The following is a 14,121-nucleotide window of genomic DNA, read 5'->3' as shown; positions in this document are numbered from 1 at the left end:
GCGCATCACGGTGCACCTGGTGGCCTTGAATTTGTACGCATCACTCCGACTTCTTGTACTTTATGAAGCATCAATTTGACCTTTTATGCTAGCCTCAGCAAGCTACTTATTTTTAACAAGCTTGTTGTCGTGCTGTTCTTAAGCACGCATCTCAACGAAAGGCGAGAGTTTGCGCACGTAGCGAATGCTATTCTTTCATTGGGGTTCATTCGAGGTCACAATCGGTCGCAAATATGTTCGGCCAGTTTATCATTTTAATTATGAACACGTTCAAAATTTGATGGCAAGAAGAAAAACTGTTTGCAACCATTAAAACTGCCCCACGAATTTGCGACCTTGAACGATCCCTCACGAAAAAAGAACTCACTACATGCGCACAATCTCGCAAACACACTCTTCTAAGTGAGATACGGGCTCGAAACGGTACAACTTCGGGCTAGTCAAAAACAAGTAGTTCGCTGCACTCGTTTTTGCGACCCTTAACAACTTTGAACGAAACCTAACATAAAAAAACCTTCGCTCCGTGCGCGCACACTTGCAAAACGTTGCCGCTCCGTGAGATAATGGACGATAGGAACCCGGGAGCTTGCATTAGACAAAGTTGACAAAGTGTAGAATATGTTCAGTGGAGGATGTTTTCCCCGTGGTTTTCAAGATATAATACATTTGATGTTTCAGTTTTCTGCCTGGGTTTCCTCCTATTTGTTTTCTGCTGAGAATGTTAATTTCGGTGCATCACTAGAATATACAGTGCCCGTTATCATGCAGGACTGGTTTGCAATGAGTCTTGGTTTTTCTTTAAGACCATTTATAAGGGCAACGCACATTTTTGCTTTTTTCTGTTAATATATTTAACTTCTCCTTACATTGTGTATTGCAGGTCTTTTTTGGGGGGTGGGGCGCTTCACATTCAGACATGTCTATTAGGTACAAGTGACTTCAAACCCCAGCAAAAACAGCCAAGAGGTTCCATAATTAATCAGTTATCAAATTAACCCACAACCATTTGAACAGTTGTAAAAATTTAGAGCCATTGCCTAACTTGGTATTTTTCACATTTTCAGATTTCATTCTGCCAACAGTAATGTTTCTGTGATGTCTGTTTAATCAAAAGAAGCATCATTTACTTTGGAAAGCAATGACTGAACAAATACCTGAAGCGATTTCAAAAAGATTGGCGACAACATCAGTCCCCCTCTTGTGTGTGAAAAATTGGTTTATAGTACATATGAATTCCAAAATAAAATTGTATTTGCTACATTGATAAAAGATTCTAAAAATATTCAATGGTGACAACCACATAAAGGGGAAAAAATATGGGTTTTGTCTGTTCATATTTGTTTGAATTGGGCATATATATTTTTTTACCCAATCAAGGATTTGATTAAGTTCAGCGCGTCTTTGAGAAAAATGTACTTTTTCCTTTAACGCGGACTGTTTGACATTCTCACTTCTGCCAGGCCGTGTCTTCTTCATGCATGTTTATGCTGATTGTTTCCCCGGTGTGCAAATTTCACTTTTTTTTGGGACCCCTTCCCCAGGATCACAATGAAGTCAGCAGAAATGGCACAAGCAGCTGAAAAAGAGATTAGCAAACCTGTGTTACTTTCCTTCCGCTGAACAATTCAAACCTGTGTGAGTACAGTATGTTGACAATACTTGTGAGAATAAATATTGCTCATGTGGGATTGGAACAAGTTTCACAAATACCTGTAACACATTGAAGACTCCAAAATGGCCTTATCAAGATTTTTTTGAAGATGTCTTCTCAGAATAAAAGGTCAAACTGATGAAACGCAAAGTGTGACAAGTTTAACTATGCATGTTTTAATTTGCTTTTGAGTGATGGGACATTAGTAAACACAAGTTCCACAACTGTACACAGGAGAGAAATGTTACGCAGCCAAAAAATATTCAAAAAAAAAAAATTACGTTGATCAAATTTCCCTCGACCATTGCCTAATATTTTGCATGGCCACAATTAGGCTATCAACTTCGCTCCAAAAACAGACCAGTGCACTGACCCACTTTTTTTTCACTTAGTAAAATCTGAAGCATTCTACATTATTAGGGATTAAAAAAATACTGGAAGGCAGGTCATTTTAAGAAAAAAACATACAGTACATCTGCGAACCACACTTTCCAATATTCACTTGTCTTTCTTGCTCTCTGAGCTTTGCTCCTGAGTGTCCGCATCAGGCTCTGCCTCCTCTTGATGGGAGTTCTGTTGCTTCTCTTCCTTCAAAGCACGACTCTTGTTCAATTTCTTGGACTTCTGGAAGCGCTCGTTGAGATCAAACTCTCTGATGATGTTCTCCTAACAATTGAAATAAAACGGTATTAGTGGCATAGTGGGGTAAATTCTTAGCTGCGTTACTTCATGGTTCTCAATGCAGCCATTTTGAAAGGCTTATAAATAAAATGTATTATTATTATTATAATACCTCATTGAAAGTCCATGAAATAGCTCGGCCTTTACTGTCTACTGCTGGACGCCTCATAACTTCCTGCCCACCTTGAAATAGCACCAGTGAAGGAAGCTGTTTGGACAGCGGGGATGTGCTCACTTTGTACCTGGTCAAGATGTTGTGACTTTATTCATCAATTTCAATGAGAGATCCACGGATGAGATTCAAGATTAAATATTAGCTTTACACTACCCGTAATAAAAGTGGGCATGAACAAACTTTTTGGGACACTTGGCCATCATATCGAAAAGAAGTGAAAATATGACTGGTCGAAATTACCTCTGTGAAACCTCTCCGTAACGCCCAACATCCACCTTCCCAAACCTCAGACCAGCACAGTTGTACCTGCAAATACAGATCACGCCAACCTCTCAAAGCGGCAGAGCCTCGAACTTCAGTGTTTCGTTTTCTAATTCCGATGAAGTGAATGACAAGTCATCTCTTACTTGAGCGAAAGGTCAGCATAAACCGGTGCGAAGGACTGGCAGTCAGACGACCAGTTGGCGTAGAATTCAACAATCCAGGTGACACGACTGTCTTTCTGCAGCTCCTCCTGAAAGAAAAAAAAACACAAAACAATACATTATTTTCTCAACATATTAAGCATTCTGGAAATGTATTATTACTTTTGTTTAATGTGATACATCCAACTCACATCAATGGTCTTATCATTGAAGTACTTGATGTACTCGGGGCCCACATATAGAGGAGGCTTGCAAGTCATGACAAATGCTGGGGAGAAAGAAAAGAAATATTACATTCATAGTCAAGAGGAAGGTATATTTTAAATTCTCATCCTGTCCCTTAAATAGGTTTACACCTGCTTCATAATTGAAGATGTACAATGACTCAGACAGATTATTACAGATGATCGTGACAAAGCCACTGACCAACACACAATGCGAGGTAGAGGATGCCGAGGCGAATGTCTAGCCGGAAAAAGAGAATGGCGTTGGCCACTTTGCTGAACAGGAACAAGTTGCCAATGTGCTGCTCCAAGGTGACTGCAGGTGTGGAAGAAAAAAAAAGTTGATACAAGGTCAGAGGATCTTCAAGGTTAATGTTTACACAACAGTAGACTGGTTTGTTTGTAGTGAACCGCTTCCTGCATTTGGCAAGCGTTGCTTGGGGGTGATAACTGAAATGGTCACACATTAGATTGCACTTTTGTTAAACAGTCACCAAAAAACAAGGACACAATTGGCCTCTTTTAGAGCAGTTTCTAAAGTTTAGCACACAACTGTTGTATGAAGGTTAATTCTGGTGCTAATGTGGGCTGTCATGTTCCCTAATGAATGAATTAAAAAAAAAAAAACAGTACTAGAAACTAGCTCCGCAGTGCTTGGCTCTGACCAACTTGGCCACGCTCCCTTCACAAAGTCATAATGAAGCAGCATGTCGAGTCAAAGGGCGCAAGTGATGCTGTCATGAACTATCACTTCAGTTGTTCTGCTAACGGTTTTACTTGATAGCTGAACAGCATTACAGGCTACCTTAAAGTGAATCGTGTCAAGTCCGTGAGAAGAGCAATTGGATGTTAAAATGTCAGTCACGACAAGTCGTTATCATGAAAAGCTTTATGTTGAAGTCAAAGTTATGCCATATCAGATCTCAATTACAAGACATAAAGTCACAATCAAGCATTAGCACTTGGCATCAGCGAGTACTCAATTGTAAGTACGGGTACTTGGACTCAGAAAGGTACAGTAGTATCTGGGGACAGTCTAAAACGCTAAATGTACATGTGAAAAGGCCGTGTGTCGCTTAATTTCAGAAATCTGCGATGAACTGTCACCAAAATCCACATGCACAGCTCTACTTGTCCACTTCAACATTTGAAATTGAAGCGATCGCCACCGTATTTTGGATTTTATGGACATGAAGCCCTTTCCTCCCTATAGATGTTCACTACAGAGAAGAACTTAAGGTCGTTTATGTAAGAAAACAACAAACAATCAAAATTCATGACCCTCTCTCTACCGGTGCCCACATCAATCTGAAAATATGAAACGATCACCTAATATTTTGGATTTTATGGACATTAAGTGTTTTCCTCCTTAATTAAGCAACATTGAGCTGTATGCACCAAAGGAGAAGATGCTGTTAAAATCCAAAATATTGGTGCAATCTTTTTTATATTTTCGGAGATTTGTGTGAATATATGTAGAGATGTCCACATAGATTTTGGTGAAGATCAGATTTTTTTTAATGGAGAGAAAAATAGATGATGGCCATAAAAATCCTAAATATTGGGTCACTTGTTTTGTTTGCAATCTGATCAAATGTAACTAACGAATTGTTGGTGGGGGCTGACATATCTGTGCAGGGCCGAGGGTTGGAGTGTAATGATACTTACTTGCTCTTCTGTTTTTCATCATCACTATGGCACTGAGGAACATGAGAATCTCCACTTCTCTCTATATTATAATAACAATAATAATACATTTTATTTGAAAGCGCTTTTCATCACACTCAAAGACAGTTTACAAGAGCATAAAGCACAGGATAAAAATGTGCACTTAAAACAAGCATACATAATTTACTAATAGATAGATAGATAGATAGATAGATAGATAGATAGATAGATAGATAGATAGATAGATAGATAGATAGATAGATAGATAGATAGATAGATAGATAGATAGATAGATAGATAGATAGATAGATAGATGAAGACGGGCACACATAGAATGCACGCGTAGCTCTTGGAAAATAACAAGACACCTCGATATTTATTTACGTGCGTTACACGACCCGACCGAGTGTTGCTTACCCAGTCGAAGTCGCATGAGTTGCCGTCTTCACGCTGCGTCGCAAGGTGCTCGCACAAACCAGGAGTCTTTCGGACAACCAAGAAGGCGATAGTCATGAAGAAGGAGGTGATGTAATAGGGTTTCAGCAGCCATTTGTAAATCTGGGGCAGGTGGTATAAGAAAGCGCAGACTCCGGTGATCAAACCCATTTTGGCCAAAAGGAGCTATCCAGCAGATGCCGAAAGTCAACTGAAGGAAGTGACGCAGTGTTGCTTCCGTGTCGACCCCGCGCATGCGCGAAGCAAATGTTTTCCTGTGTTCTGGGCTTTGTAGCGTGCCGTAGTTTAGGCGCGTATTGTAAAATGTGATAAGGTGGAGAAATGGAGGACGTCGAAGGACCAATAGAAAAGCTGTCAAACGAAAATTCTGCAACACAACGCCGCATTGATGAATCTGCGGAGGAGCTTTCATCACAGGTTGTAAAATCAGAAGCAATTCGTGAACCATCCTCAAATGACGAACCTCGAGGCAAGAGGTTGAAATTGTACAATGAAGTCATTGACAAAAGCCTTGAAGAGTTTATGCACTTCGCTAGGTGAGCTTTTAGTATTTGATTTTAAGAACATAAAGATTATTGTCGGGCTTTGGTTTCGTATTTGTGTATGATAAATGCCGTCTGTGTTTACATAGTATGTAGTGGTGTGGGTAAGCTACGCCTGCGTGAGCCGTCACCTTTCCGTAGTGGAGGGGGTTTCTGTGTCCCAATGATACTTGGAGCTAAATTGTCTGGGGCTTTATGCTTCTAGTAGGGTCACTCATGGCAAACAGATCCACGGGACCAGACAAACAAATGCTGACAAACAAATCACTCCATTTGATGACTAAAATATTCGATAGAAGTTTTTCCATGCCCATATGCGGGTCACCAGGGCCACCCTTTGGAGCCAGGCCTGAAGGTGGGGCTCGCTGGCTTGCGCTTGGCGGCCAGGGTACACTCATGTGACAGCCCAAAGAGGCAACGTGGGTCCCCCTTACCATGGGCTCACCACCTGTGTAAGGGGCCAAAAGGGTCCGATCCTTTGTGAGCTGGGCGGAGGACCGTGGCGGTTTGATCCCCAGAAGCTAGCTCTCGGGACATGGAATATCACCTCTCAAGCAGGGAAGGAGCCTTAGCTGGTGTGAGAAGCAGAGGAGTTCCGACTAGAATAGGTGGACTTTGCCTACACATATACCCACTTGGAAATCAGGTGAGAAGCTCAGTCATCTGGGAGCAGCTCAGAGCCGAGCCAGATGAGGTAGCATGGGCATCTGGTTGGGAGGCCTCCTAGATGCCTCCAGATACACGGCCTGCCATATCTATCCATCTACTTTCTTATCCGCTTATCCTCACAAGAAGTAGGTGGGGTCTTATCTGAACTTGTTGCCAGCCAATCACAGGGCACATATAGACGAACAGCCATTCGCGCTCACACTCACCCCGATGGACAATATAGAGTGTTCCATTGACCTGCCACGCATGTTTTTGGAATGTGGGAGAAAAATGGGGTACCTGGAGAAAACCCACTCAAGGACGGAGAGAACATGCAAACTCCACACAGGAAGGCCGGTGCCGGAATCGAAACGTACTGTACCTCTGTCCAACACTGTGAGACGAACGTGCTAACCGGTCGAACACCGTGCCACCTGGTCTGCCATGTTAATATGTAAAATGAACTATGCTGAATCATTCAATGTGGTGGGACTTTAAAAGCCGTGCGTGTTATCATACCCTTTGGAAATATTATTGTAACACTTGTTCTCTTACTGTAAAACAGTTTCGACAGGTTTTCCAGCATGTTCCATCAATTCTACAAGATGAACCGTCAAAGGATGGAAAATATTCATAAGCAGTTTGTAGATGAGTTGCAGAGAGCTATAAAGGTAAGCATACATTACGTACAAAGCATATATAGACCCTATAACATATGTGCATACAGTATACTTCTCGAAATTGCATCGTATTGGTAATATTGTATGAGAGGGTCGACCTTCAGGGAACTGAAAAGAGAGAAGCACCGATTCAGACCTTGAGGAGATTAAGTTAACAGATAAAACATGTCATTTTTGGTACAAATACACGAACAATGCTCTCTAAGCATTGATATGAACCTTATACACATACTGTACATGTAGGAATTGCATCTTAATGGAAATGAGAAGCGATTGGAATTGAAACGAGATGAGTGCTCGCTCAGCGAGGCAGAAATGAAGTTAACAAACATACATTTACATAAAAACACACAATGCACCCTAAACGTGAATAAAAACCAGAAAAACATACAAAGTGGATACTTAGATGAATTGGATCTTAACAGACAAATAAGAAGAATGAAATAGACAGAGATCACTTAGAAAACCATTCAGTCATACATTGGTATTGTCTGCCGTCCGGAGTAATGGGTGCTTGGAACTAAGACTGGTATCATCCAGTGACTGTGACTATTGTTATGCGTCTAGATGTGGTGCTCCATCGTTTGTGTTCAAATACCCCTCCATTCATCTATCCACTTGCTTCTTAAACCGCAGTTACCGATGCTAAGCGTTAGCATGGCAGTGATGTTTTGTATTTTTTGTCTGCATGTTGTTTTAAATAGAGAATGTGTAATTGTCTTTCTTTTATGTTTAGTTTGACTGTAAACTTAATCTGCGAGTGGCACAAAACATTTTTTTTGATGATGAATTGTTCAGTATTTGCCAAACTGCTGCTTATAGTAGGGTGAGTTGGAATGAGTTCACTCCCTCTTGAAAGATATTATCGTCTCCCAAATTTGCGGTTGCAAATCAAAGCAAAGGGAAAAAAAAACGTCCCCAAGTCTAAGCAAAAAAAAAAAAAAGCATTTTAAAACATGAAACACAATCAAACATGTCTGAATAAAACTTGGCGCTATTCTTCCAACCCGTTTAAAAATCAGGTACATTAAAATTTTTACTTGGCAAATGTATGCCACTTAATTTTTTAAATACAGTTCAGTTTTGTTTCTATTTAAGTGCAGTGTTAATGTTCAAACACACTGTGCCAAGTGGTATTCATGGCCATTTTATTTATTGTGGTGAATTGTTCGTAGACATAATGACCCGAGTCTTTCTTTCCCTGTTAAGGATGATATCAGAAGACTGAATGAAGAAGCAAGTCTCGAATCCAAACTCAATGAGCTGGACAAATTGGAAAGTGCTGCTGAAAATAGTCCAGATCCTGCATGGTTGGTACACAAGTACACGGATTCAAATTGCTATTTACTCCTTTTCTTGGAATATGGACTCATTGCGATTATTTTTGAGGCAGATAGGATTCTGTCTTCAACATTTTTGTGTTGATCCACTTCAGTGGCTTATTGCTTGGTACAATGTAGTATGTTTATCATAAATTATTGACTATTTATCCAACTGTGTTACGAAAATGCAATAATTGTCCAAATTTCAATTCACCTCTTTCCTTAGGCGGCCCTCGGGGATTCCGGAACAAGACTTCAGCAGCTTTATAATTCCCTTCTATCAAAAGCAGGAGGCTTATTTGCGACATGAGCTCAAAAAGATTCTCGCTGAGAATTCTGCCCTTGCACTAAAGGTTCAGGCTGGCAGGGAGAGGATTGCTCAGGCCGAACATCAGATTTCAACAGCTGCTGCCGAGTGGGAGGTCAGAAAGAAAAGTGGCAAAATGTTTATTTGATTGCAACACTCTGGAAATTGCTTTTGATTGTTTTTTGTACTTAACACGATGCATTTAGGGCCAGCACGTGGCCAGGTAGTTAGCATTTTCAGGTCTTAGCTTCTGCATACACGAGGGTACCACAACACCCAGGTTGGGAATCATTACATTTATGTGCGAGCAGGGTTTTATGTTAACAGTGGCCCGGGGCTTAGGTGACTGTGTTGGGCCACCCAAAGCTCAGTGACATTGACCCAACCATATAAATTTCATACAGAAATACGAAAGTCTGGAGCTATTCCATTTAAGGAATGGCTTGAACACGGTACAACAAGATAATCTGCACTTTGCCACATTCAAAGCCAGCTACCCACACTAGTACTCTTTTTTTTTTTTTAAGGGAGTGTGAGGACATGAGCGATGCTACGCTTTTTCTATTTTTATTGACTGTTATTTGTTTGTGTTTTTTCTGTATTTGCAGGCATCAGCTACCAAAATCGAAAGTCTGGCATCTTCATTATGCCCTGGAGATGTGTTTGATGTATAAGCTTCAAAATGATTGGCTGAATTAACTGAATGAACTATATACATTTTCATTTTTTTTCCCAAAAATAAAACTGATGGGAAAACATGGTTTTGTGGTTTCTGAAGCCTGAATTCTATAACCGTATGCGCACACTGACCAAGTATTACGGTATGCAGGCAGTTTACTCATGGCATTACGTGAAAACGTCACAAAGACCAGATAATATTTCAATGGGCAACATCAACGTTTTCTGTAAAACCGTAACCCGTTTACAGCTGGATAATTACAACAGTGACAAGTATGACGGAAATGTTCTCCACTTTATTCGGTCAAAATGAAACTCAGGGACCTCCGGGTTCATCTTCCCTCGGATTCGGACCTGGGAAACCTCCGCCGCCGCTCCCGCAAAATCAAGTGTCTGTGGCGGGGCAAATGCCACCACAGCTCGGGGACGAAGGGCCTCCGCTGCGAAAGTCTGGAGCTATGAATGAACCCTTCTACCTTTTACGAGAACTGCCTGGTAATATATCTTTGCTTGATTGAACAGTGTGCTCTGCGTTTGGTGAGGTGATTAAAATAACCGACGCGTTAACAAAAGTAGTTTGTAAACAATGCTAACACCACCCAAGCAAATTGTCGCTTCTTACGAACAAGTGTCACATTTGCCTTTAGACTACGTTTCTCATGTTTGTATTCTGCGTTTCAACATAAAATAGTTTGCGTCTCCAGACGAAAATAGTGTTTATGATGTGATCATATGCAAAACAATTTTGAAAGAGTGTAATGTGTGCTTGTCAATGTGGACCACTTGTGTTTAGTTGGGAACGAGTTAACTGGGAATACCAACCTCATCACGCACTACAACCTGGAACACGCCTACAACAAATTCTGTGGGAAAAAGGTGAAGGAGAAGCTCAGCAACTTTCTACCGGAATTACCAGGTGGGCCATAGACGCGTGATGCTAACGCTAGTCACCAAAAGTTGAGGATATTCACCTGTTGGTTTGACGCACCACTTCTATTTAGTTTAAAAGTCCTATTGCAAAACACTGCCACAGAGGCTATATGATGAAAGAATGTAAAATTGAATACAACTTTATTGTCAAATGTGCCATAACAGATGAAATCTCTTCCCTTTCTACACCCTAAAAGTATTGTAACTAAAAATATATCGTGTTGTTTCATTTTGACAACAGTTATCACAGTAATGTGTAGTACCAATATACTCTGCAACCCTACATTTCAGTCCAACCGGGCTCATATATGGATGGAGTATTCTCCATAAATTCAATGAGACATCCATCCATTTTCTGTCATGCTTGACCTCATTACGACCAATTGAGGTACACCCCACACTAGTTGTGAACCGAATGCAGGGCTCGTGTAGCTCAACAACCATTCACACACTTACTTTCGCTCCTGTTGTCAATTTCAAATCTTCAGTTAACATTGCATGCATGCATGTTTTGGAATATGGGAGGAAGATGTAGAGCAGGGACTGGACATGCCAGATGTACATACCCAATTTGAATGTATAGCTTCAGCTGTTCAACAGTCCGGGGGGTCTCTGTTGTCGTATTTTACACTTCAAAATGCTTGATGCCTGAAAAGACTGACAAATATTTCCAAGTCTTTTGTTTTCGTGTTTATAGATAGTCATATTATTCCCATTGCCACTCTGCAAAGTGGATAGTTTTTGTTTCCATTTTAAAATGTACCCTACTAAATATTCACAGCTAAAATTTAATGCCAAGCACGTCAGGAGTGCAGGTAAAAGCTGCAACGTTTCCTCAAAGTTAAATGGACTGTCATCTTCATTGTCTTCATTTTTATTTTGCAAATACTTGAACTAATTCAAGCTGCAAGCTAATAAAGCTCATATGAGAGCTGCTATTTGCTGGTGCAATGTGCTGCAATTTACGTATGATCTGACAAAATGACTAATCACGACTACTACTGGTGACTAGTCGATGAGCAAAATGGTTGTTTGTGATCACGCTGTGGAATGCTAACGTATCTCTCTCTCTCTTCCTCTTTGTCGTAGGTATGATTGACTGTCCCGGGAATCAGGATGGCAGCTCACTGCGATCCCTGATCGATAAGCCACCAGTGTCTGGGAACTCCTTCAGTCCGCTCACCGGCGCTTTGCTAACAGGCTTCAGATTACACACTGGGCCGGTAACGATCATGTGCAATGCTCTCTTGAGACACCCCTGGATGAAACTGTTGAGACACAGCTTGAGCTGGGCCATATCATGATGTATATCACAAAGACGACCAAGTTGTTGCCATTTGTCATCTGCATGTGATACATCAAATAAGCTTGATTTGATGAGCAAAAGCTTTCACTTATCAGTCTTATGCTGCACCGTTGCCACCAGGTGGCAGACTGAACTGCACTTTAGTCATAATGAATCACAATTCATGGTCACCTGCATAACAAGCCTACAATGCAAAATTAAATCTACGCCTCAATTGAAGTGAATAAATAGCGAGGTAGGTGAATGCAAATAACAAATACTACTTTGTTGGAAAAGAGTAAATTAACAACAAGAAACTCGTTAATTACTAATAACTACAATAAAAAAAACTATGCCCTCAAGGCATACTGGGTACACCATCAAACTATGCAAGCATAGCAGTTTTTATTTTGAGCCTCACCAAAACACAAAGAATCAAATTTTTAAAAGTGATTCCAACAACTGAACATCAGAGACGTCCCACAAGTTATATTGCAGGAGTGGTCTAGAAGATTAAAGCCATTAAAATGGATACGTGCATAGTGAGTGTTTTGAATGCATATCTTACAAATATGATTTGTTTTCACAATACAGTAGTAGAGTTTTGATTTTGAGATCTGCAAAATGAATCTTTTCTAAATTACATTTATCTTGATTGATACCTACATTTGTGCAGAAATATGGAGGGTGCTTTGCTTCTGGTCACATTTACTGCTTGTGTGGGTTTTCTCCAGGTACTTGGGCGGGTGCCTCCTCCATTCTTAAATTATATATGTCAGGTTCATTGAAATATAACCCGCAGGTGTGAATGTGAGTATAAATGGTCGTTTGTGTGGCCTCCCAACAGGCTGGTGACCAGTGTGTGTGTGTGTCACTGTGCTCTAAAAAAAAAAATTACAGGGCATGCGATCTGTGTTTGTTTCTTTCCCAGCTACCAGAACAGTATCGACTAATGCACATACAGCCGCCAAAGAAGAAGAGCAAGCACAAGCATAAACATCATCGCCCGCAGGACCCATTGCCACAAGGTAGGAGATCCACCTAATAGACGCACTCACACTAATCAGTGTTTGAACGATGCCTTTTCATCTGGAACTTTTACAACGCAGCAGAAACGCCATCAGACACCGACCCCAAGAAGAAGAAGAAAAAAAGGGATGACGATCCAGATCGCAAGAAGAAGAAGAAAGATAAGAAAAAGAAGAAGGTAAGGAACACAATCACTTACATAAGAAGACACTTCAAATACATGCAATTTTTTTTTCGGACCATAACTCCGCACTTAAAATCCCTTAATTTTCTCATAAATTGGCTCTGCCTGTTGCAATACATTGGATGGATCTCGGCTTTTTAGTTGATGGCCTTCATTTCAAATTCCTTCCCATTATGTTCAGGTTCTCATTCTCGTCCGCATCTCATCATTAGCAGGCATCTGTTTTCGTCAACCATGTGTCTAAGCATGATGGGAAATGTAGTCCTAATGCTGGGGTCGCAAGCTTATTTGTCAATGAGGCCAATGAATGGGGAGTTAAAACCGTGCTTCTTTAGAAAAGCCTTGGAAGCTCACCTTACTATCTTTATTCCCTTTAGATTCAAACTGACATCCAAAAGATGACTCCTTTTCGTTGATGCTAGAAGTAATTCGCAATTGTTTTGCTTTGCTCGGCAGAGCGCAGAAATGTGTGTGGGCAGCAACCATCCTACGTCATCATCCCAGAATGCATTGTTCACTTAAAAAACAAAAAATGGCAGGGTACATGTGAAAATTACGAATGTATTCATCTGCAAATGTTGTTACTTCCAAAATAACCAAGCACACAAAAATGAAGTTGCAGAATCAGCCAGAGATTGTTTGATAGCATTACGCCTTCAGTTTGCCTTTTCAAAATGCATATCCGTGCCCCTCTGTGTTTCACATCCAGAGGGGCACAGATATGCCTCTGTGTCGGGAGTCTTCAGTGATATTGTTGATATTAATAGAATTGGTTCTCCGTCCTCCCCCTTCCTCCAGAACCGCCACAGCCCCGATCATACTGGCCTGGCTGGCTTGCAACCCAACAGCAACAGCCTCAGATAGACCCGAACCCACGTGCACATGCCTCAGAGTGACTGTGCCCCGTTTGTCAGCACGCGCGTCTGAGTGTTGCACAGATACTTGCATTATTCAAAGTATGCTATTGTGTAAGAAAAGATTGACTGGAAACTACAAATGTTTTCTTGATGCGTTCAGGAGCAGTAGGCACAACGACACTTCGGACTCTTTGACGGCAAGCTGTGAGCTCTGTGTCACTCTCTGACTTTGTTGGAATAATGCTTCCCCCTATTTCCTACCCAAATAAACTTTTGTTTCTATCGTTAATGCTTGCCTTAACATCTGCCTCACAGCTTAGATTTCTCAACAGTATGACCAGGCGCATACAGTCATGTCCAAAATGATTCTTATCAAGTT

At 40.9% G+C, this 14,121-nt stretch overlaps 3 protein-coding genes across 4 annotated transcripts; 2 read left to right on the top strand and 1 right to left on the bottom strand.

The window, feature by feature from the left end:
• Window positions 1-895: 895 nt before the first annotated feature.
• tmx2a (thioredoxin-related transmembrane protein 2a) lies at window positions 896-5,492 on the bottom strand. Its single transcript, XM_052069622.1, has 8 exons — window positions 5,242-5,492; window positions 4,825-4,885; window positions 3,359-3,472; window positions 3,124-3,200; window positions 2,915-3,021; window positions 2,748-2,813; window positions 2,445-2,574; window positions 896-2,317 (listed from the first exon to the last, which is right to left on the bottom strand). The coding sequence occupies exons 1-8, from the start codon at window positions 5,428-5,430 to the stop codon at window positions 2,150-2,152; spliced, it is 912 nt and encodes a 303-aa protein (XP_051925582.1). The 5' UTR covers window positions 5,431-5,492; the 3' UTR covers window positions 896-2,149.
• Window positions 5,493-5,521: 29 nt separating this feature from the next.
• Window positions 5,522-9,537, top strand: si:dkey-6i22.5 (polyamine-modulated factor 1). Its single transcript, XM_052069673.1, has 5 exons — window positions 5,522-5,816; window positions 7,036-7,141; window positions 8,360-8,460; window positions 8,699-8,894; window positions 9,388-9,537. The coding sequence occupies exons 1-5, from the start codon at window positions 5,602-5,604 to the stop codon at window positions 9,451-9,453; spliced, it is 684 nt and encodes a 227-aa protein (XP_051925633.1). The 5' UTR covers window positions 5,522-5,601; the 3' UTR covers window positions 9,454-9,537.
• Window positions 9,538-9,624: 87 nt separating this feature from the next.
• Window positions 9,625-14,031, top strand: med19a (mediator complex subunit 19a). 2 transcript variants are annotated; one of them, XM_052069644.1, is made up of 6 exons: window positions 9,625-9,952; window positions 10,251-10,373; window positions 11,477-11,610; window positions 12,604-12,700; window positions 12,785-12,879; window positions 13,684-14,031. In XM_052069644.1, exons 1-6 carry the CDS (start codon window positions 9,733-9,735, stop codon window positions 13,747-13,749), a joined length of 735 nt encoding a protein of 244 aa, XP_051925604.1. In that variant the 5' UTR covers window positions 9,625-9,732; the 3' UTR covers window positions 13,750-14,031. The 2 variants fall into 2 exon arrangements, with proteins under 2 accessions (XP_051925604.1, XP_051925595.1); XM_052069635.1 differs by having other exon boundaries at window positions 9,626-9,952; window positions 12,782-12,879.
• Window positions 14,032-14,121: the final 90 nt, after the last annotated feature.

This window comes from Hippocampus zosterae, chromosome 1 (genome assembly GCF_025434085.1).
Source record: "Hippocampus zosterae strain Florida chromosome 1, ASM2543408v3, whole genome shotgun sequence".
NCBI classification, from domain to species: Eukaryota; Metazoa; Chordata; class Actinopteri; order Syngnathiformes; family Syngnathidae; genus Hippocampus; species Hippocampus zosterae.
Note: the sequence above shows the minus strand (reverse complement) of the source record. Positions and strands in the feature narration are given on the sequence as shown.